Here is a 22,820-nt window from a genome sequence, read left to right as displayed (position 1 = left end):
GGATGGACGTTTTGAATCAAAAGACAGCAAAAATTAATGTTTCATCAAGATTTCTATAGATGTCACTGGAGTGTGTCAAAGCAGTTGTTCTGACTAACTGGCACCATGTTATCACTGAGAAAATGCTGTCACCCCCACAGAATCCGTAACTGGAAACCATCACAGACCGAGAGGTCGAAGATGGATTTTGTCTCCCTGAGCTGCACAAACCAGCCAAGTTCATGAGATCACGGGAGGCATTGTGGTTTATCAAGTCAGTCCAGTAGGACATGTTCCCGTGACACCCCGGTTGGTCTTTCTACAGGCACAAGTGAGTGCCTGATGCCTCGGCAAGTGCTACCACGAGGAAAGGAGGGCTGTGAAAATGTTTCATTTGAAAAATAACTTTCTATGGGGGCAGATTCCAAAGTGTTCTACAAGATTAAGAATTTACATCTGTGGGAAAATGTTATTTAAAAAATCCGCTGAATGTAACGAAAGCTACACAGACAATTCCAGAAGTCCTGATGTCAAGACCATTAGAGAGATGATTTAATAAGCACTTCTTGCATTTTCTGCTCCTGATGGGTCAAGGGTCTTCACTGACACTTACTGACCCTACCCCTCAACCCATGAGGGAGGTGAGACATAGACAGAAGCACCCCAAACCCAAGGTGGGTTGCGTTTCAGCACAAAAAAAATGTGCCAAGAAGAAAAAAGACTATGATGGGGTGGGGTAGGCCTAACTGGCACCTCAAATTTCAAGGGCAAGCAATGGATTTATTGTTGGTAGGTGCCACTGAGTCGATTTCTACTTGTAACAGCCTCATGTGACAGAGAACTGCCCCCTTGGGTTCCCTAGGCTGTAATCTTTATAGAAGCAAATTGCCAGGTCTTTCTCTCATGGAGCCACTGGGTAGGTTCAAACCATCAAACCTTTCCATTAGCAGCCGAGCGCTTAACCACTGTCCCACCAGGGCTCATCTAGCAGTGGAACAGACCAATGTTTTCTAATCTTTTTTTTTTTTCCCTCACCCTTAATTTTATCATCATCTCCCTATGAAAAAAACCAAGTAAATGAAAGAAATAAAGTACTGAGGTGTGAGACCTTGTTGTGTGGGGTTGAGCTTTGGAGGGCCATAGACCGTTGCCATCTAAGAAATGTCTTGCCCCCAAGAACTAACCCCTTGCGGGTGCTGTCAGTTCCCCACCCCCTTGAGAAAACACGGATTAGACATTAGCTAATTTAGACACAAAAGCAATTTAAGCATGCTAACAACCATCACAAAATACCTTCTAACGTTGCACTGGAGGGCTGGCTACTAGCAGGTCCACAAGAAGGGTAAAGTGGCCCAGAACCGCCGTAGGGCTTCTGAATAGTCAGCACATTTGGCGAATCAACCTCACTCGAGCTCAGGAACCTCGGTTTGGGGGACAATACTGATGACGGTGGGCAGACACACTCCTGAGGCAACAGGCTGGAGATTCCTCGGACAACATGGTACTTGGGGAGGTCGTGGTTTCTTCTATGGTAATTGGGCCCAGGCTGGTCAACATCAAGAGTTACCACACTTGGTTTCAGTCTTTTGGGAAGCGGCTCACCAAATTCCGCGTTGGCACTGGTGCTGCTCCGGTTGGAGAAGTAGTCTCTTCCTTGAGCGGCCCATGGGCTGTCGTTCTTAGCAGGGTAGTCAGCGGAGCCATTGACATGACTGCTGCCAAGGGTGGACTGGGGAGAGGCTGCCGTCAGAGGTTTCAATTTTGTCTCGGGTCTCTTTGTTTTGTCTGGTGCAGGAGAAACGCTGGTTTTAGGGAACACCTCAGGCTGCTGCTGTTTGGTGGGGGCAGCCCCTTGCCCTCCAGTGCTCTGTGGGGGCCTGTGGGACTTCAGGTTACTGGGGACTAAAGTGCTGGAGTCTGTCCCCGAGGTCAGCGGAGCTTTGCCTGGCCCCAGAGGGCACTGCTTCACCTTCTCGGATGGCAAGGATTTTGCCTGCGTGGGGAAGGCAGACTTGGGCTTGGGTTTATGGAAATTAGACAAGGGAGGCACGTCCTTGCCTAGCAGAGCTGGTGGGCACCCCGTGCGTCTACTCCTCAGCAGAGACTTGTTTCTACAGTTTTTATGGATGTCGGGGTTGTATTTATGCTCCAGCCTCTGGTGCATCATTAGAACTTCTGGGTAAAATGTCTTGAAGGTACAAAAGGGACAGGTGATACTTGGGATTAAACTTTTGCTCAAAGAAATCGCTGGGCAGTTGTGAAGGGGCCCCAGGGACAGATTTAAAGGCTTTTCCTGACAGTCCATGGTGGGCTTGGGTTTGCAGTCGGTGGCAGACTCTACCGTCTTCTCTCTGTGGCTGACTTCCATGCTGTGGGTGGCACTGCCGTCTGGGTGAGGAGCAGCATCCACTTCCGGTTTACAGAGGAGGTTGTCTGCCTGAGGTTCAATCACTGGTCTCTTTTTTAACACGTCCAGGTAAGCAGGGGTAGGATTTTTGTTCATTTTGTCAGCACTGTCGTCGGTTGCATTTTTACGGAAATCCTGAGTATCTCTGTGAGCTGGCGAGAGGACAGCGCTGCCTAGAACGTTCTGATAGGCAGACGGCATCTCCTTAAGTTGCTTGGCAGGTGGACTGCCTTTGACATCTTTGGCTCCATCAAAAAATCTTTTCAAATTTTTGGTCTGCCCACTCTCAGCGGTTAATAGTGCATCTTCTGTGTCCTGATTCTTCCCGTCATTCTTGACTTCGGTGGCGATCTCCATCTGCTTATCCTTGTGATGTCTCTCCAAGTGATACCGCAGAGATGTCTTCTGGGCTGCAGCATAGTCACAGAATTCACATTTGTACGGCTTTTCACCTGAAACAAGAAACGCCGCTGGATTATGGGAGTTTACAAAGAACATCGAAGCAGATCTTCGGAAACTAGGCAGGTTTAATACATTATACACAGAATACAGGATTCCTTCCTTCTCTTTTCCCTATCTGCTGACTTTCATATCCTGAATTTTTGGGGAGCTGTTTTATTTCATCACCCTCACCACATGGAAATTTTGAAAATGTGAATGCGTGCCTCTAAGGAGAAATAATTAACTGCTGCATTTTAAACTCTTTTAATCTTGGTAAGAGTCCCATGGAAGGGAACACACCTTTATTGCTATATTGTTCATAAATATGATCGTAACTATTTCCTTTTTTACAGCTACAGTCACTGGAGCACAGAAAGGTTAACTAACTTGCCCAAGGTTGCACAGCTGGTAAGTGGCAGAAGATACTCAAGTCCACACAGCCACCTAAGCCCATTATATTACAGCTCCTTCTATAATCTAAAGAAAAGACCGCTAAATACTTTCTCATTTCACACTGTATCACAAAACTTAATACGAAAAAAGCTGTGACATTAAAATATATTAGACAAGTTTTACTAAGATGAGAGTCAGGGTACAGAAGCCAGAAACTAGCTTCCAAACAGGAGAACACAACAGTTCAAGGTACAATGATACTAAAAAAGTAAAAGAGCTGTAGTCAGTACACTACACGTTGATTCTTGGGCTATTCCAGGGATCTAGCAGAATATTTGAACAACACAAAAATAAAATAAAACAAAATCACAGAACTACACCGTCGTTCTTTTCACCAACACATCTTTAAAAAGAAACCTGAAGATGTTCTTTACCTGTATGCGTTCTGAGATGAATATTGAGGTAATAATTTGAACGGAAAAACTTTCCACAATAACTACACTCTCTCGAGGATGTAAGATGCTTTATTTTCCCTCCATCATCATTTTTATCTAAAAAAAGAAACAACAATTCGTACGTTAAGCAAACAGCTGAATCACCATGAGCATTATTATATGTTTAGCTGAGAGAACGTTAACAGCTGCTTTTACACACTGAATGGACTGTAACTCGTTCAGCAGATGTGTCAGGTAACCGTGCCCAGGAAATGAAGTGGACGTTATCAACGTTAAAGCTCTTTGATAAGAAAATGAAATCAACATAAAAAAAATTTTTTTAAAATAAATGGCTGAAGCACATGAATAAGGCATGTTGACTTTATTAATTATTCTGCATAGAAACGTTTTCCGAAACCATAATGAAGAATTCTTATACATGTGTTGGGGTAGAGCCAAAGGAGGCTAAAACACACCAAATGTTGTTTTGAAGTGTTATCGCCTCAACAGCACGCGTGCGTTTGTTCTGCATTTTCTGGGTGTAGCACAGTTCGTTATCACGGAGATCTGGTTCCATGTTCGTCTTCATCACCAGGAAGATCACTTACTAGACTGGGCTACCTGGGCAGCATCGTCTGAACCGCCCAGGATCTGGCTCACGGAAGAGGGGAGGCCACCACTGGCTGGAATGGCCAGCTTCCTCAGAAGTAATTTAGAAGACTGAGCCAGCCAGCCTAAGGCGCCAATTCTTCTCCCAGCCAATGGGGGGAAAAAAAGGCGCTTCTTACTTTAAGATCAAGCAAGTTACCACTAGAGGGTAGCAAGCGCAACTTAATCTTTAACAGAAAATTACAAAGCTTTGGCACAGGGCACCCAGGAAAGTTTGTCAAAATTTAGCCAAGTTTTGGAAAGCAGACTGTATCTTCCACAAGCACACACCGGGGCCATCTATATAGACCTGACAAATCCAGATCTATCCCCCCAACGACAGGCGTGAAACTTTAAACGTCATTCTTTGCAACAATCAAGTGGCGTGTCTTATGCTGCACAGAGTAAAGGTCCATGTGGGACACAAATTAAATGATGACTGCATTTTGAACACTCACCGGCTCTCCAAAGGACAATCAGATGCTCTACAGTTAAAATAATCCCCCAAAAATGAGTATTTTAGATCTAGATAATAAATGCCCCCTTTGTTGCAGTATCAAATTGCTACATGTCTACAACAAAAATCTGGACACCTCTTAAAATTCCTCTCAGTTAAATGGGTCATTTGGCCTTGAACACCTGTTATTTCCCACTAAAAGACCTCTCCCACACCTTCAATAATCAGCTTATGAACAGACCCTGGCAAACCTCCAGGTACAAAGATGACAGACCCTGACCGCCCAACTCCCCTCTAAGAAAAATGTATTCACTTATAAAACATGCACAGCCCTTGATCTAAAGAGGCGTCATGAAGACTAAAACATAATTTATTTTGTCTTTTGATCTTCATAAAAGTAAATCTAAACAGAATTGGTAGTACAGCAAGATAAATCTAGGACTAGAAAACCACACGATAACGTAAATGCAGGAAAAGGAATGCCCTTAATACAGAAAGCCCAGCTGGCTTACTTAAAAATCATACACGACTACTGGATTTGTACCTTGCTGCAATTTCCTACTCCCAGCTATGTGTCAGGATTTATGGTATGTTGCATCACAAACAAAAAGTTATGAAATGCCTTTATTTTAAAACTAAGGACGTGAAGTGTCCACGTCCACCTGGTCCCTGCTCTGTTAGCATCACCTTTGATTTTGCTATGCTGTTCTTTCAAGGACCAAGAGAACCTTTCACACACAGACTACTAACAATGATCCTTGGGCGGGGGAAGACAAGGGTCAATGAATCAATTTTGCAAACAGAAATCAGGGCAGAGAAAGGTTAAGCCAAAGGTTAGAATAAAGCCGTGGCAGAACCCACTGAACGCAAATCTCGGCGCCCCCATCTACGTACAGGTGTTTCTCTCTACTTGATGGCCTGACCCAAGTTTTCCACTCCATTCTTCTGCCCACATCGCCTATTAGGAACTGACCACCGCATTTCTTTCAGGGCACTGGGGCATCGCATGGGCCCTAATTATTTCCCCATTACTGCCTGCCCCTAAACAATACCAAACATTACTGGGAGTCACTCACGAGGCCAGAGCTCTGTAGTTAAAGCCCTTTTTATGGTATCACTATGACACCAAAATGTGTTTTCTAGGTTTCTGACAACTGAAGATTTGTAGGATGCTAAGCGCTAGTTTCCACTATCCCAGGAAACTCCAAACTATGTATTTTATATGAAAACAGTTGATATCACACCTGTCACGTGACCAGAAACAGAACTGAAGAGCCCACTACACTGTCAAATTCATCTTGTGTCTCGTCTCATACACAGAGCTCTTGGAAGACTTCAAACACGCAATACAGTTACACTGAAAAGGGAACAGAAAGGCATTGCAAATGATCTCTGGCCTCTGAGTAAGACCACTTTGTAAACTATACCGTTTCACTAAGACTAGCTCCCGATCATCACTCGCTGACTGAGGATGTCCTCCTATACAAGAGCGGGATTTACAGGGTTTTTAAGCAACAGAAGCCTTTAGTCAAGGATTACAGCCAAGTCAGTACTAACACAAGTTAGAGGACGGGCAAGACCCAGATGGAATTCTTTGTCCCAGATAATGTCCGCTGGGTCACCGGAAACCCTGGTGAACCAGTGGTTAAGAGTTCAGCTGTTAACCAAAAGGTCTGCACTTCGAATCCACCAGGCACTCCTTGGAAACCCTATGGGGCAGTTCTACTCTGTCCTATGGAGTCGCTATGAAGAATCGACTCAATAGCAACAGTTTTTTCTGGGGGCGGGGGCGTAGCGCAGGATCTAATACGTGAACAAACTTTCAGGGATATCTTGTTTCTTATAAATGCTATTAGTATCCTGAAACGTTTACTGAGCCAATGAGGTGTTTGTAAAAGGCATCTCTGGTGTGCTGAACATTCCCTGTATTTCACAAGCTGTGTTTTGGTTACTGAGCTAAGTGTGAAACGATACTAGCCTCCCAGACTACAAGGACAGGGTATCAGGCAGCACCCAAGGGTTTCCCCAACACTATTCTTGTTCTGGTTGATAATCAACCCCTGTACTTTTTGTGACCACTAGAAACTCATGTGGAATAATCGTAGGAGAACTGGGCCTTGATAGAAAGGGAAGCGTATTGTATCTAAGAATGACTTGCTTCTCAGAGGTAAGATGAGGGATGCTGGCAAAACTTCAGTGAAGACCTCCACACTACTGACAACTAAAAAAAAAGAAATACAACTGGAGCCAAATAATTCTTGTTGTGTAGGCAGTCCCGGGCATTGTAGGATGTTCAGCAGTATTCCTGGCCTCTGCCCACTAGATACCAGTGGTAACCTGCCCCTTCCCCTTAATCGTGACAACGAGAAATGTCTCTAGACATTGCCAAATGTCTGCTGGGGGTCAAAACCACCGCAGCTGAGAGCAACTGCTTTAGGCTGATGCACAAATATATGTCCTTTGTTACCAAAATATAAAATCACAGAATTTTCAGAAGAAGAAATCTCGTTAGTAGGCTTTTTAACTCAACCCTGTTATTATAGAAACAAGAAAATTAAGGCCCTGAGAGGTTAAACGACTTACCATAGTCTACCAAAAAAGAGCCTGGACTCAACAGCCCAGCTCTCCAAACTCCCAATCCAATGACTGTCCACCAAAAATCTGAATTTGCACTCTGCTCTCCACAGCCCCGTTACTCGCCAGTGTTCGTTTGGGATGAGAACAGAGGAGACGCAGCACACAACGGTGCAACTTACCCAAATGGAGTCCTTCAGGAAGCCCATCCTCAGAGCCATCTTCAGAACCACCTTCTCCCCGTTCCATCGCTCCATTTTCATCCAGAGGGGTGGCGAGGTCTGGGGAACACGTCCTCGGCTGCCTTCCATCGACGGACATGGTGGGCGACTCTGCATCTGTCCTCCTGTCTTTCTTGTGTACTCTTGAGTGTAAGACCAGCTGGTGATAGGTTCTGAAAGCTTTGCCACATTCAGAGCAATGTGTGGGCTTCTCTTTGTTATGGGCTAGTTTGGGATCTGCGTCCACAGAAGGCACTTCCCCGTTCGCGTGTCGAGGCTTCTCTTTATCTTGTGAGAGGCCTGCACAACTGTTTTTGTTTGTCTTGGACTTTCCAGAACCTTCTGAATGGCTTTTATTTGCACTCCAAATTTCTCCAAGTTCTTCTTTATCTGAACACGAATCATCATTGTCAGTACTTCCTTCTTGCCCTGGTTCCTTAATTTCTCCTCGGCCAATGGCGACTTTCCCTTTGGTGGCCAACTGCCAAGCCTGGTAGGTGTTGAATGGGTCAAGCTGAGGTATCCATTTTGCTGGCTTCTTGATGTTTTCCGGGTGGGATTTTGGTCTTAAGTTTAAAAACTGCAGGAACTCTTCCCTGGGGGACGGTGTTCCCTCTTGACAAGAGTTGGCCTGCGTCTCACTGGTACCAGAAACAGTTTCTTTGGTGTGCACTTTGCTGTGCTCAATCAGACTTTCTTTATCTGGAAAGAAGAAGCCGCAGACCATGCAGATTTTGTAAGGAGAGGGGATGCTTTCAGCTGCGTGCTCCTGGACCACCTCATTGATGGTTACTGGACTTTCCAGGCCTTGTTGAAGTTTGTTTCTCGCTCCAGACTTGCCGGTGTGTGTCCGCATGTGATTTTTAAGAAACCACGGCTCTTTGAATCTTCGTCCACATACATTACATCCATACGTGAAAGAGTCCTTGTGTTTCTTCATGTGGATCTCGACATCAAAAGCGACCCTAAATGTCTGCCCGCATACTTCACAGCTAAAGTCTTCGTTTTCTTGGCAATTCTTGTCCTTTGGGGGTTCTGCCCTCACTTGGTTTTTATCAAGAGGACTAAGATATTCAGCTTCGACGCGCAGAACCGCAGGCTCACAGAGTATAGGCCGATGTTGTACTAAGACATGTTTGTTGAGATCTTCTGAATGTGTAAAGGTCTGACTGCAAAACATGCAGTCCAGAGGCATATATCCTTCTATCTGGATTATATTTTTTTCATGCGTCGCTCTGAATGGAACAGCAGTGGTCCCTTTGATGGACACGCTATCATCCATCTCCATCTGGGTTCCAAGGGAACTGCTAATAACTTCAGGTCCGTCCATGTACACTAAGAGGGACTGAGTTGGCATGTTTCCTGTCACTATAGGATTGTATATAAAATAAGAATCTCTAAGTTCTGCCAGGGAATTTCTGGAGTTGGAATAAGGCCACTTGTAAGACTTGTCGCTCACACCTCCAGCAGCCCGGGGCTTCAAAACCAGGGCAAATATTTATTATAAAAGTTCAAAAGAAAGTATATATTCCTCTAACTTCTTATCTTGAGAAGTTTTCAGGAGCTTGGTGATAGAGAACGTCACTGGTCTTTCCACAAAGAAGGCATCCAGACTCCCCCCACAATGCTTTGCTTCAATGATGAATCAGCACAAAGCATGAGTTCCCTTTGTCTCCATTGAATGAGTGACTCAGTTGAGCAAGAAATCAGTTCCAGCAACCTTGAGACAAGGGATTTCCAAAACCTGGAAGAGAAAAAAAATAGAAACGTTAGCTACTCTGAGACAAAATAAAAGGCTGTCAAGGAAGAGAAAAAAAATAGAAACGTTAGCTACTCTGAGACAAAATAAAAGGCTGTCATGGAGAAGTCACAGTGGTCTTTTCCATGTAGCAGAGTACGTGCCTCATCCAATTGCTTCACTTTTTAACTAATATTAATCACTCCCTGCTAAACGTGCTTGCTAATTAAACCATTAGCATTTCAGCCCATCGGTACACTAATTAAATCACTAGCATTTCATCCCGTTGAGAAACTTTTACTAATTTAAATCTAAAATTCAAAGTTAGGGCAGAAACTGTTAAGTTCAGCTGAGTATGTTTCCAAGGCCCCTAAAATACACATGTGCATCCTATAAACAGCCTCCACAAATCTACAGACTATAAAAATCACTAAAAATAAAATGACAAAATTAAGGCACTTTAGGCAAAATGTATGAAGCCAGAGCTTCAAATTATTTTAAATACAAACATGCAAGAAACACGGAAGCCTGAAGTACGTCTGCAGATCGGACATATTAGGCCAACATCCTAAGCATGCAAAAACAGGAAAGGAAAAAAGCCCTTAGATTCCCATTAAAGAAACACGGAACGTCTCAGAATGGTCAAGGTGACCTTGATCCATGTGGATTCACTAGTTATTCTAAGCCTCAATCCACTTCCCAGATCCTAAAAGTTTGCTTTTAACAACTTTCTATCTCCAACAAGTCTCACAATAGGACTTCCTTTGTCCAAAACAAGATATAAGTACAATTTTGTGAATGTATCCATTTAAAATAAAACCCTCAACATAGCTGCTTCAACTTGCTTAGTCAATCAGAAACCAGATTCCCTCATTCTCCTCTCCACCTTTCATGTTAGACACTGGCCAGGTGAACGCTGGATTGCTTTATTTAGCTCTGTAGGCTATGGTTTAGAAGCTAATCTTCACTCCTGGAGAAGAATTAAACTCCGAAACGGTCTACTTTCATGGCAAGCATTTTAAACAAGTCCCAACTACTTCCATCTAGTTAATTTACCCGTGAAAAACAAAAAGACATGCACAGTACTCCCACCAGTCAAAGTACAAAAACTTTACTTTTTCTTTTCTCCACTTCCTCAAAGAACAAGGGCTCGTGGGCTCAGAAGGCCAGGAAGCATTTCTTACCCTTCCCTGCACTTAGGAAAAAAATTCTCATACTCCTCGTTATCTGTAGTTTTGAATAAACTAGGTCTTTAACATTAAGCTATTCCAAGTAAGACTGCAGATCAAAGATTAAGGTAGAGAAAGAAAGTACCAAAGGGGTCGGGTTTATCTGAATCTCTCAGCCTTGTCTTTGCTGCAATCACAATGGAGGACAAACACATGGGCTGGTTACCAGCCTGGTGTGATAGAACACTCCAGAGACCTGAGTTCTAGGCCTGCCTAAGTCACAACCTTAAAGCTGTCCCTCATCTTTATCTACTTGATGCAGATTGGTAAAACTACAGGATCCTCCTTCCAGTTCCAAAATTCTACGTTTCTGGGGTAAACGATATTTATGTATATAGGCTCGCTCAAAACATCTTCAATGACTCTACTGATCAGGATATTAAATGATATGTGACTGATAATTTAGGGTTCTGTGTAATCATTTACTCGTTCCACAGATATTTACTGAATGCCAGTGTCCCAGGCAGTAATTTAACTTAAGAGTTAACAGCACACAGGCTAGAAAAGCAGTTACCAAATTGATGGCACTGTTCTCACTGGGCAGGGGCTGAATGAGAAATAACCCATTGAGTGCTACACAAAGCTACATGTATCAATTTCAATTTGAATAAAGAGTGTCCTTTATTCCCAGGCCTTTCCTACTTTTTGGTGCTTAAATCGCTTTTAAAAAAAAAAAAGGAAACAGTGGCAAGAGCAAATAGTGGAATTCTTTTTTTTCTTAATATCCTTAATTTGCAAAATCAAAGTTAATTTCCACATCAGACCCCAAAATTATTTTTTAAGAAATCTGCCTTATCTGTGAATTTTTTTTTTTAATTTTCTACAGACATAGACTGTATATAAATCTATATAGACTAAAACTTGTTCATCATTTCCAAAAAAGACACCAATCGTACTCCCAATCCAAATTCAATCTTTGGATTAGAAATATATTTCCCACCCAGGGTAACCGCATAATTTAGTTACTGGGAGTTCTGGGATACCTGTCTTAGAAAGAGACAGTCCGATTACTATTTTCCTCTCTCTGATTTTCAAATACCTGAGTTCAGTAAGTGACCATCATCTTCTGACACAAGACTGTCTGAGATTACTTCCCACTGTGCCTTGCCTCCTTCACCATCTTCTGCTCAAGTAAGCCCTGTCACCCACACCGCAGCGTCCTCTTCCCTGCCTGGCTGCCCAGGACACCCTTCCCCTCATCTTCAGCTGGCCTATCCTGTTCACCCTCCCAGGCAAAAGGGAAGCACTTCCTCCTCCAGGAGAGCTTCCAGGACAGATTCTGATAGTCATGAACTTTGCCCAACTGTCCTGACAGAACTAAACCACCCGTGTCACAGCCAACCTTATAACCCACCCAAACCATGTGCAAACCCTCCGCCACCCCCACCACCACCAAAAAGGCACAGAGTAATGGAACAACCAGAACACAATTAAAGAGAATGTGACACAACGTGAAAAACGTTAACTAATGTCATTGATCAGTCTGTGTGGAAATTTTCAAATGGGAGCCTAACATGCTGTGTGAACTTTCACCAAAAACACAATTTAAAAAAAAAAAAAGGCAAAGGTCTGGAGTCTTACACAAAGGCCCCTCCTAGAGGCTCCTTCCCACCACTGCCCAGCACAGCCTCCACCTCAGTCACTTGCTATCTCAGCTTCCCGACTACTTCCTTTGAAAATTTACTGTCCATATCTAAACTCATACTGTCCATTTGTTTGCTCACAATTGTGTTCCTCTGCCCTTTAAAGTCAGATACTCAAGAGCAGAGGCCTCATTGGCCTTGTCTACCACTGTCCCCCAGTGCCTAGAACTGGGTACCCGGCACAAGGTAAGGCTTCAATCAACACCTGGTGAATAAGTGACCAAAGACCGCATTATTACCACGCGCACGGAATCCATATGCCCGTCTCTAGCCACAGCCTCTAACCACAACTGACCCGATCTTAGAATTAACTTGAAATGTTCACCAAAACTTCTACATGGCTATTTGTGGCTACCATCTAATCATCATCCCCTGCAATTTCAACAGTGCAATAAAAAAAAGTATTATATTTACTCACACCATAAAGCTGATCACCACCAGCAGAACTGCACCCCCGGACTTCTGAGCCCTCTCTCTCACCCCTGACCCACCGAAACATAAACGTTGGGCACCCTAAACTGGGCAGTCAGGTTAATTTTAAAACTATGATGTAGGTAGATAAAACACTTCCCCTGACTCTAAAGCAAGGAATAATACTTTAAATCAAATCTAAGTTACTTAAAACCAATTTGCTAACCGATAAATCAAAAATCAGTAGAGGGGTTGTCCTACTAACGGACTGGAATGAGAACCTATGAAAATAGATAGTTGAATCTAATTACTGTCAAATAACAAATGGCCATGCCAATAAACGAGGTGTGTGATGGTACACACACAGGGCTGTCCCAGAACCCACCAGCTTGCCACATGTGCAGCACACAGCAGCCAGAAGGGACTGACGGTGCTGCAGATAAAGTCAATTGTCTTTCTTGACAAAGAACTGGAGGGGAAAAAGAAGGAGATTATAATCCCACATTAAAATCTAAATGCTTTCAGTTTGCAGGAAAAGTCAGCACTTTGAACACAGGGACTAAGCTGATTGTGAGGTACTTCCCCAAAGTGTTTTCCAGTATTTTTTAAAAAAAGAGTAAACCTCTACTTAGGTAAACAACAGTACTGAACCTTCAGCTGTACATGCTCTAAGGAACCTCAGGCAAGTAGTTAGTTCAATATAACTGTGTATCTTAAGAGAATGCTAGGGTTCAATTTACACTGAATATAATCTTTAAAATCTAGGTGGAACCATATTGCTCTAACTGCCTGAAATCTAAGCCTGATGTTCTTTAGATTAGTTCTTCTGCTTAAAAATAAAAAAGACATCGTTGGTTTGCAACTAAAGCTATAAAGCTACTGTGAATTCTATCACCGCCTACAGATCTTGCAATCAGCAAATATTATACAATGCTTAACGAAAAGCACAATAATTTGGGCAGGACTTAAGCACACCAAAGTAGAGGCAACTGCCACCTTGCTGACGACAGCTGCTGTTTTGGGAAGTATTGTTGTTTACGTACAGATGTACTCAAACTGTTAACCTTTAGAGATAGGACATCAACTCTACAAATTATCTTACATTTCTTGATAGGGAATATTTACTTATCTACCACAGTATGGAGCAATAAGGTAGTCAAAGTCCTCAAAAACTACCAAAATCACATAAAAATCCCATTGATAGCCAATTAATTTACAATATTCCTATAAATCCTTTCCCCAAGAGCTCAAATAAATGATCATTAAACATTAAGTGATCATTAAGACATTCAACCTAAACAAAACTGCTACTCTCTGGCCAATTCATTTGATCCTTAAAACTGCAAAATTATCTCCAAGATCTGGTTAGGAAACTTACAGTTTTTCCCACAAGTTGTCTTTCTATATTTTACAGATACCTTTTTTTTTTTTTTTGCCCCGTTTATCTGACAAGTGGAGAAAACTCTACATAGCACTCCACAGTAGCAATCAAAACCTGTAACTTTAAATCCTTCAACACTATTTCATGGAAATAACCGAGGTCGTAACCCCTGAGCTAAATGGTGAATCCAACTTTCCTAATATACCTATGGAAAAACGCTTAGAAGTGAAGAGATTAAAATATTCAAATTTTGTATTCAACATTACAACCTATGCTATCAAGCTATTCCAAGACAAAGCTTTGGAAGAACCTATAGGACATAATCTTATTTTCTTGAATTTGTGTATAAATCCTTCAGTTCTAAATAGGATTAGAGATCAAAGTACTATTTAAAAAAAAAAAAAAAAACCTCTGCCTGATTCATTCCAAATCAGTTAAGATCAGATAAAGGATCTGACCTTAAATATAAACTAAAAGCACCATATATTAGTTTTGGTTTCAATATTAATATGAACAGGTACTGTGGAATGTAAATTGGCTTTTAAAAACTCCAGTTTGACCTGAAAAAGAGAACTGTAATATAAGAGAAACAGATCAAGAAAAAAAAAAAGATTTTAAACAAGTTAAAGCACTGCTGTCAATAGTTTCTACTATTCCTTCTACTTAACCAGTACAGCCTTAAATATTTTGAAAAGATTTTAGACAGGATTAACTGCACAAAAAGAGACAGGGTGAGATAGTTCAGTCCAATTAAAAAATAAACTGTTCTGTCTTTACTTGTACTCATTTCTAAAAACATTCAACATATATATATGTGTGTGTGTGTATATATAAAACACACACACGTAACTCTGCAAATAATGATACCCAATACACTCTTACATTTCTATACCACCCTGTGCAGGCGGTCAAAAGATGAGCCTTCTTCATTATATCCAATTTGACTAAACCCAGATTGAATACAAACATGGGCAATGCCTTTTAAGGCATGAGATCTTTCTCCAGGGCCATTTAAATACACCCCTCCCAGTGATGGTATAATTTAGTAACAGATAGGGCGATGGTTGAACAACGTGACCAACATGATGTGAAGAATGCTGAAATGCCCAATGTTTTGTTACATATATGTTTACCACAAAAAAAATATTAAAATAAACAATATACCCACCCCTATCTGTTGTTCAATGGAAATTAAGTTGTATCCTGGCTCTTTCATGTCATCTGTTTGCTTTCAAAATTAAGGAAAAAAAAGAGTTCCCGTTAAGAAAAAGGAGTTGAGTTTCAAACTACAACTAATGCATACACTCCCTGTTGAGTAATTTATGGAACTGGCCTGACAAACTTATCCACATATTAGAAGTTCCCCTTCTGTTATAACTGACCTATTTTGAAGTTATCCTGATTTGATACAGGTAGGAGAAAGGAATAGTATTTCTCCTAACACTGATGCATATCTAGGCTCTATTTCCAGTCCATGGAGCTCTTTTAAATTCAAAAAGGTTTCCAGGCACAGTAGAAACTAATGAACAGCAATCCACAACACAGGACATGAACCTATTAAAAAAACAAACATCTGACTCTAGACAGCTCTTCTGAGATACTGTAGAGGAATATGTAGGCCTCAAAGTAACTTCAGTAAAGCTTAAGACCCAAGGCTAAGGGATTATATTACTGCTCTCACTCAACTCACTCAGCTGTCTTTACAGGTTTAGTAATTTTATTTCTCAACTTTATCATAAAATTACCACACCGGCCCCAAATTTCCAGTAACTCAGTTATGTTGTTGCCCTGGGCAGGAAGCAATGGGGATGCTGAGGACAGTCCGCCAACAAATGTTCAATGTAAACTTCTTTAACGACTATCCCAATGTTGGACATAAAAGAACACTTTGTGGTGGCAGCTGGCAAAGGGGGGCTTCCCCTAGATTTATCTGGAGGATGGACTTGTACTAGAATTGAGGTGGCTCACCGTGAGCTGCGGATTTGAGGAAGGAATGGTCCCTGCTCTTCCACTTCCTTAAAGACAGATTTCTATCTGCCTTCCTGGGCTAAATTCAAAAACCTTTGCCCCAGATACCACTGCGAATTTGACTAAATAGATGACTGGTTGGAGAAAAAGAATCCAGATCGCCCTGCTTCCTAAAAGCCAGCATTTCAGAAAACTTTTTGTCCTGCCTCCAAAACGAGGCCTTGAAGTTACAGTCAATGATCAGGCTTCCTCTACCCGAATTGAAGAAATTTCCTGCTGTTTGTGTAATATATCCTTTCTTCCATGTGCCTTTAAGCTCCTCCCCCCCCCCCCAAAATCAAGAGATGAGGTGTGCAAATCAGGACTCCTCTATTGTCCCAAATTCATTTAATTTACATCCTGTAACTAACCCCCGTACTGTTTAAGAGTATTTAATATGACTGGAATTCCTTTAATTTGGGATCCATAGCCATTCAGTATACACCTTCCAGGTTTTAGTTTTTCAATTCCTCAGTAATTTGGAAAACTATTGTATATATTCCAATTGTAGTAATTTAACTTCAGGTCTCACTACATTTACTTTATTCTATTTGGAATACTACAACTGAGTGCCTCATATTTTTCATCTCTACTGTATAATTTTAAAGCTTGAAAACACAGCCACTGCTCCGTTAATTTGGCTTCACCTTTCCAACTTATTAAAGCTACTGCTATGGAATTAAGTTGAAACGGGAAATTAGGAATGAACCATTCAAAAAAAGGCATAGCCAGCAAGCTCAAAAAAATCATGACATACAAGCTTTCCCTGCCATAGCCATGCATGAGATGGAACAATTCAGAAGTGAAAAATTTCTGAGCCAATGGAAAGTAAGCTTCATCGAACACAAGAAGGGTCCAATCATTTACTTACAGAAGAAATTCAGATAAAAGAAGACCTTTTTTTCAAGGAGTATGTTTCACGCAGTCAAGAGTCTTTAGTACTACTGCAAAGTTCTTATCAACCGGTATGTCTGTGACAACTGTGAGAAAAGAATGTAATTTTGTAAAGGGGGAAAATAGCACATCTTTTGGGACCCCTGAGGCCCTAATCAAGCATCTCACAATTAAGAGTGCTCCAGGGTTGGGTAATGGCAACCCTGCTGTGGCAGAAACATACCATTTTATAATCAATGTTGTTAAAGGGGAAATGAGGAGATAGAGGGGCTGAGTCATTGCCAGGCCATTATATGCCGTAATTATTCCCTCAGTTCGAAAGTGACTTGATGATCAAGTATTATTTTCAGATTCCCTCTTTTAAAAAGTCCACTGGAAGAGAAATGGGGGCTCCTATTCTTGCCTGAAGGTCTTCCAGCCAAAAATGGAAGATTACAAAGAGAATGCAAAACCACCTTAAAAGTAAAGGCAAGGACAAAACCTCACCCCTCCTCCATCCACCCCTACTACCTGGGGGGAGAGTGGGGGGGTGGGGGGCTGAAGCTGAACCTAAAGAGATTTTTCAGAGCGAAGGAGAGAAAATAGTTCCCACCAATTTTATCTAGGTGGTGGATTAGTTCCTTTTTTCAGTAAGAAGTGAAAGGCAACACTAAGAGCCCAAGACGAGTCAGCACTAAACTTCGATCGCAGGAGTTATTAAAAGGCCAACAGCAAAGGTCAAACTGCAAAGCGTCAGGAAGGTGTTGTGGAGATAAAAGGATTACAAGAAGTTGGATGCTAGAGACAAATATGTGTCCTTCCTCTATAACTCATAATCTCTTCCTCTAAGTCCTCCTCCCTTATGCAAATTAGCATTCAAGGCTAAGAGTTACCTTTCTAGTCACACCGAACAACCAAAATCCCAAAGAAGCAGATTATTCACTCTAACAATTCCAATTACAAAATTTGTCTTTTAACTCCTAACGGGTGAATTTTTCAATAAGTCCCTGCCTCTTGAATGGAATGCTTATATAACATTTAAAAAGACAGCAATATATTTTTGGTGGGGGGAGGAAGGTGATCAGGATCAAAAACAAAAAGCAAAACAAACACAAAACCAAAACACTATCAAGAGCCTTTGGAAAACTCAACAGAACAATATCGAAAATAAACATGACTTCTCAGAAGGAAAAAGTCATCTACATTCAGGACACACCTTAAAAGTTCTCAGCACACATTAACTAAGCAAGCACAAACTAGTGGTTTGACTGTTATTTTTCAGACAAAAAGCAATTAGGCTATTACTCTGCACTTGTCACTTCAGACACATAAAGGCTTTTTAGAATCTCTGGATCTATTAGTCATTCTCAAAGTATTACAAAATTTGGCATTTGTAGTCTTATTCGATATCAATCAAGACAGTTTTTGGGGGGGAGAAATAGAGAAATACAGTCAAATATGAACATTTTAAATGGACTTCCTGACACATACAAGAGAGAAGGTAAAAGCCCCCCAGCCCCAGCCCCAGCCCCAGCCCCAGCCCCAGCCCCGAAAGCCCCCACCTAGCCCGCCAGGCCTGGCCGGCAGCTGCTGTTAGGCTGCCTTTTCTTTTGTTGAGCTTAATCTGATGTCAAGTCATTCAACCAACTCAAAAGCGATGAAGACATAATTGAATCAACCTGAACTGAATCAGACCTAGGCTCCTTAAAACATACAGCTTAATGGTTCCCAACGATCTAGAAAACTAGGGAACATCGTCTATATGGTGTCTTGCATACATGGTGGCCAGCAATATGCGACCTCAAACTGCCCCGTGGACCCCCTGCAACCGCCATCTATCTCAGACACGTTTAGGAATGTCCGGAGCTTCAAGCCCTATAGGCTGATCCCAGAAAGATAAACTGAGCCCCCAAGGAATTTCAAAGTGGAACAACCACACCAAAGCCTCAAGTCCAAAGGCTACCCTTTTTTTGTAAAAAGAAAAAAACAGAAAAGTTTCCGCTGCTCCGTGCGTGAACAGGCTCTGGGGTCCCAGAAGTGGCCCCTGGTGGCTCTTTCTGGCTCCTGTAACTAAATCTTGCGGAAAACTCCTTGCCCACCCCACCCCACCCCACTCCCTCCCACCCGCCCAAGAATGTGGCTTCCAGCGCCGGGTGGCCCTGCCCGGAATCCCAAAATGTGGGTCCCCCCCGCCGGGAATGAACGGCCTTCCCTGACTCCCCCCCACCCCCCGAGGCTCAGGTGCCGGCCTGAGCACCCCGCCTGCCAGGTAGTGTACTTCGGGACAAAGACCCCCCCAAACCCTGCCTCCGGACCCCGGCTGCGCCCCCCTGCCCTCCCCATCCCGTCCCCTCGCGTTTAGGGGCCGAATGGAGAGCCAAGAAGAGGGCTCTGCCTCGGAAACTGCACGGTCTCACACTCGAAGCCTCTTGGCACAAACTTCCCTTTTAAGAAAAAGAAAGGCTTTTAGGCTAACATTTCAATCCCTCCAGCCCTTCGGAGCCCCTGGCTCTACTTTCAGCTGGCTTTGGGGCTCCCAGTGGCACTGGGAATCACAAAGATGTTCTGAAAGCGGTTAAGGGGCATTTAAAGAGTAAAAAAAAAAAAAAAAATTTTAATTAAAAAAAAAAAACTCACACCATTCTATCGTACATATCCAGGGAACAGCCCTCAGCACCGCCTGGATTTGGGGGCACGCGCCGCGGTCCGCAGCCAGGCCGAGCCCCTCCCTCGCCCCTGTAGACGCGCCCTCACCGGCCAGTGTGGACAGTCCCGGCCATTGTCTGCGGGGGACGCCTGTTACAGCGCATTGTTTTGGCTGTTTCCAACTTGCCCCGGACCCCCCCCTCACCCCCCGACCATCGGGGGCACCCGGCGCCGGCCCCCTGCCCTTAGCCCGCCCCCCAACGCCAAGTCGGCAAACTGGGAGACGTGCCCGGCGGAGCGACCCAACTTCTCAGGAGCAGCCCCCTACCCACCCACGCAGGCCCCCTCCGGCCGGCCCCTAGGTCCCGACTAGGAAAATGGGGACCCCCCCCACTCCCAAGCCATCTTGGACCTTTCGGAGAGTGTGATGGTCAAACATAGTACACACCGGGGCTCCCCGACACCTTCGCGTTGGTGGACCCGCTCAGAAGCCGGGTAGGGAGGGGGCGCCCTAGAGGGCGGAATAGAGAGAGCAGAATGGGGGGGGGTCCAGGCGGGGACTGGGGGCCATCCGGGAGGGGGACAGATAACGAGAGCCGGGAGCCTCGAGGGCGGCTCGGGCCGCTCCGGGGGGCGGCCCGGGGCGCCCCTGGGCTCGGGCAAGCGGGGGCGCCCCCTTTACCTGCGGCTCCGGCTCCTCGACCATGTCCTCGCTCGGCGGCGGCCGGGATGGACTAGCACCACCGAGCGAGCGGGTTTGAATGGGAGGGCGCGGGGGAGGGGGCGGGGAGGCGGCGGCGCCAGCGACGCGGAGTTTCTCTCGGCCTTTTGTGCCGACACCTCCCGGGGCCGCGCCCGCACCCGGCCCCCCGAAGGAGCGGGGGTCCGCGGGATGTGCGACGAGGCCATCCCCGGGGCGCTCGGAGCCCCGCGCCTTCAAGACCCTCCCCCGAAAAGAAGCGCCCCCCACCCCCCGCCCGGAGGATTTGGGGGCCGGGCTCACCTCGGGCGCGGGGCTAAGGTGAGCGGGGCGGGGGGCGCACGGGGGCAAAGGCGCGGGCGCCCCCTACTCGTCCGCGCGGGGACAGTGCAGGCGCGGGGGGTCCCTAGAGCCGCCGGGGCGCGGCGCGTCCGGCGCACGGGGACAGTTGGGGCAGAAAGTGCTCCGGGAGCAGCTGTTGCGCCCTCGCTCGGCCCCGTCGCTCCCAGACGCCCCGCCTCCTCCTGCACCGGCCGCCTAGCCCCGCCCCCAGTCACGCCCCCGGCAACACGTGGTCTGCGCAGGCGCGCCCCCGCCCCGCCCACCGGCGCAGACTCCGCCTCCCGGGCGCGAGCCCGCGCTCCCTGCTCTCGCCCTTGGACTCCCGCGCACGCGCGCGCCCGCCTGTAGCCCCCTCCCCCGCCATCCGGTTTAACGTGGCCCGCGCGCGCCCCGGCAGTTCCAGTGACAGGTACGGGGGAGGGGCGCGAGGGGAGTGCGCAGGCGCAGAGCCAGGCCTCTTTCTTCCTCGCCGCCTCCACCTCCCTTGCAAGGTGTGCCCGGGCGAAGGGAGGGGCTGGCAGCGCGAACTTCTGGGTCATCCAAAATTACAAACAAACAAAACCTGTACACCCATTCGGGTAGGTTAGAGGGCAGCTGTGTACAAAAAAAAAAAATTTTTTCCAACTTTTTTTCAGCCGTAAGATTAAAATGTTTTAAATGAGTACCCGCATAAAAAGCCATCCTAAATTGTTGTGATTTTTTCTCCCCCTAAAAGGGCTGGGTTTGCCCTGCTGTTATAATTCGACATTTCTAAACTTGGTCTAGATTCCAAAATCCAATTGATTTGGATAGAAATCCATTTGGATGGAACAGCTTAAAACAAGGACAAAAAAATAAAAACTAGCCTTTTTCCCCTCCTCCCCAAGTATAACTCATTTAGAGTTATCCAACTGTTCTTTTTCCTGTCCACAAAAAAAAAAAAAAAAAATTTTTTTTGAAGGCCCGTGATGTTCCCTTATTGTAAGTAAACCCCGAGGAGGAACTATAGAAACTATCCCATCCTCCAAGTTTTCTGCCCCAAAATGCAAACGAATGCAAATGTGAAACGGGGTTAGGCAAGTCACTACCAAAAAAAAAAAACTGCCAAATATTTTTTTATTGGCCTTGAGTGTATCCTAAATGGAAAAACACATCAAAAAATCATTTAAAATATATGCTTAATAAATTAAAAGGGAGGGAGGGGAGCCCTATATGAACAATGCAATCCTTAATAAATAGGAAAAGGAATTTGAGAGCTTCTTAGCTAAGGGGAAGATTTTGCTAAGTGTGATGTTTTGCTGTCATTTTATATATAGCTACTAACCACTACATATGGTCTGGTTAGTCTTTTTTAAAAAGGAAGTGAATCAATTACTTACTCACACTTAATTAATTAGCAGTGCCAGAAGTAGATTCTTCAGCCAGCACTTTTTTTTTTTTCCACTCAAGTACAGTGACTATTGATCACTTGGAGTACTATGTTTCCTTTTCTCACAGGGGAGTAATACTTTCCTTTAAAATATTTTTTGAAAGCCTTACACATATTCACATTCTAAAACACAGTCCAAAAATGCACTCTTCATAAACACGAAACTTCATTTAACTTGTCAAAACAAATGATGGGCGATGAGCATGGCTACAAAACAAAGAAACTGAGCAAGTGGTACCCGAGGCTGGGTCTTCACATAATAAGTGTAGCCTCACTCTCCATGTTAATGAATAACCTTTGAACTCTGAAACCTTGAATGCTGTAAACACAATAGCGCGGATAGTTGAAAATCCTAGTGTCAAAATTGGGCAAAAAGAAAAGTCCAAACTTTTCGGTCAGAATAGGGAAACAATCAAATGTTTTGACAAATAATCGTTCTACTAAGAACAATGAGGCTCCCGGCTCTCAGACCTTGTTGCTCCTGAATTGTTTTCTGAGCTAAAAAACGGTTGTGCTTTTTTTCCCTACCCCCTCACAAAGCTACCACTTTGTTAGCATAATAGCATCACAAGGTTTGTTACTGTCTCCCCCCAACACACACACACACACACACAAAGCCTTATTATGTTGTAGATTTTTAAATTGTAAGCTAATTGTATAAACTGATCCATCTGCTGAGTTTTATATGTGAACCTTATGTTTGAGTAAAGAATTACAAAGAACCTTATTTCTGGACATATGCCAACAAAACTGGGAAATCGTTGCAAAATTCTGCCAGTGACTGACTGCCGGGTTGCAGAAACGTACTGTGTTTTTAAATGGACGTGGAGCGATCTAAATTCGCCTCGAGGGCGGCTGTGAGACTCATGCTGCCTCAGAATGTGGAGG

The 22,820-nt window shown here is 44.2% G+C and overlaps 1 protein-coding gene across 6 annotated transcripts in view; it reads right to left on the bottom strand.

Moving 5' to 3' along the window:
* The window catches only part of ZNF217 (zinc finger protein 217), a 41,055-nt gene that overhangs the window by 4,594 nt on the left and 13,641 nt on the right, over positions 1–22,820 (bottom strand). Inside the window, exons 1-4 of one of the 6 annotated variants that reach the window (XM_049869222.1) lie at positions 20,486–20,695; positions 7,516–9,298; positions 3,655–3,771; positions 1,273–2,838 (exon numbers count right to left, since the gene is read on the bottom strand). In XM_049869222.1, the coding sequence (XP_049725179.1) occupies positions 1,273–2,838; positions 3,655–3,771; positions 7,516–8,911 (3,079 nt within the window). In that variant the 5' untranslated portion in view covers positions 8,912–9,298; positions 20,486–20,695. The other 5 variants (XM_049869223.1, XM_049869227.1, XM_049869226.1 and 2 more) reach the window with 5 other exon arrangements.

This window comes from Elephas maximus, chromosome 25, assembly GCF_024166365.1.
Source record: "Elephas maximus indicus isolate mEleMax1 chromosome 25, mEleMax1 primary haplotype, whole genome shotgun sequence".
Lineage (NCBI taxonomy): Eukaryota > Metazoa > Chordata > Mammalia > Proboscidea > Elephantidae > Elephas > Elephas maximus.
This window is presented reverse-complemented; position numbering and strand designations above follow the sequence as displayed.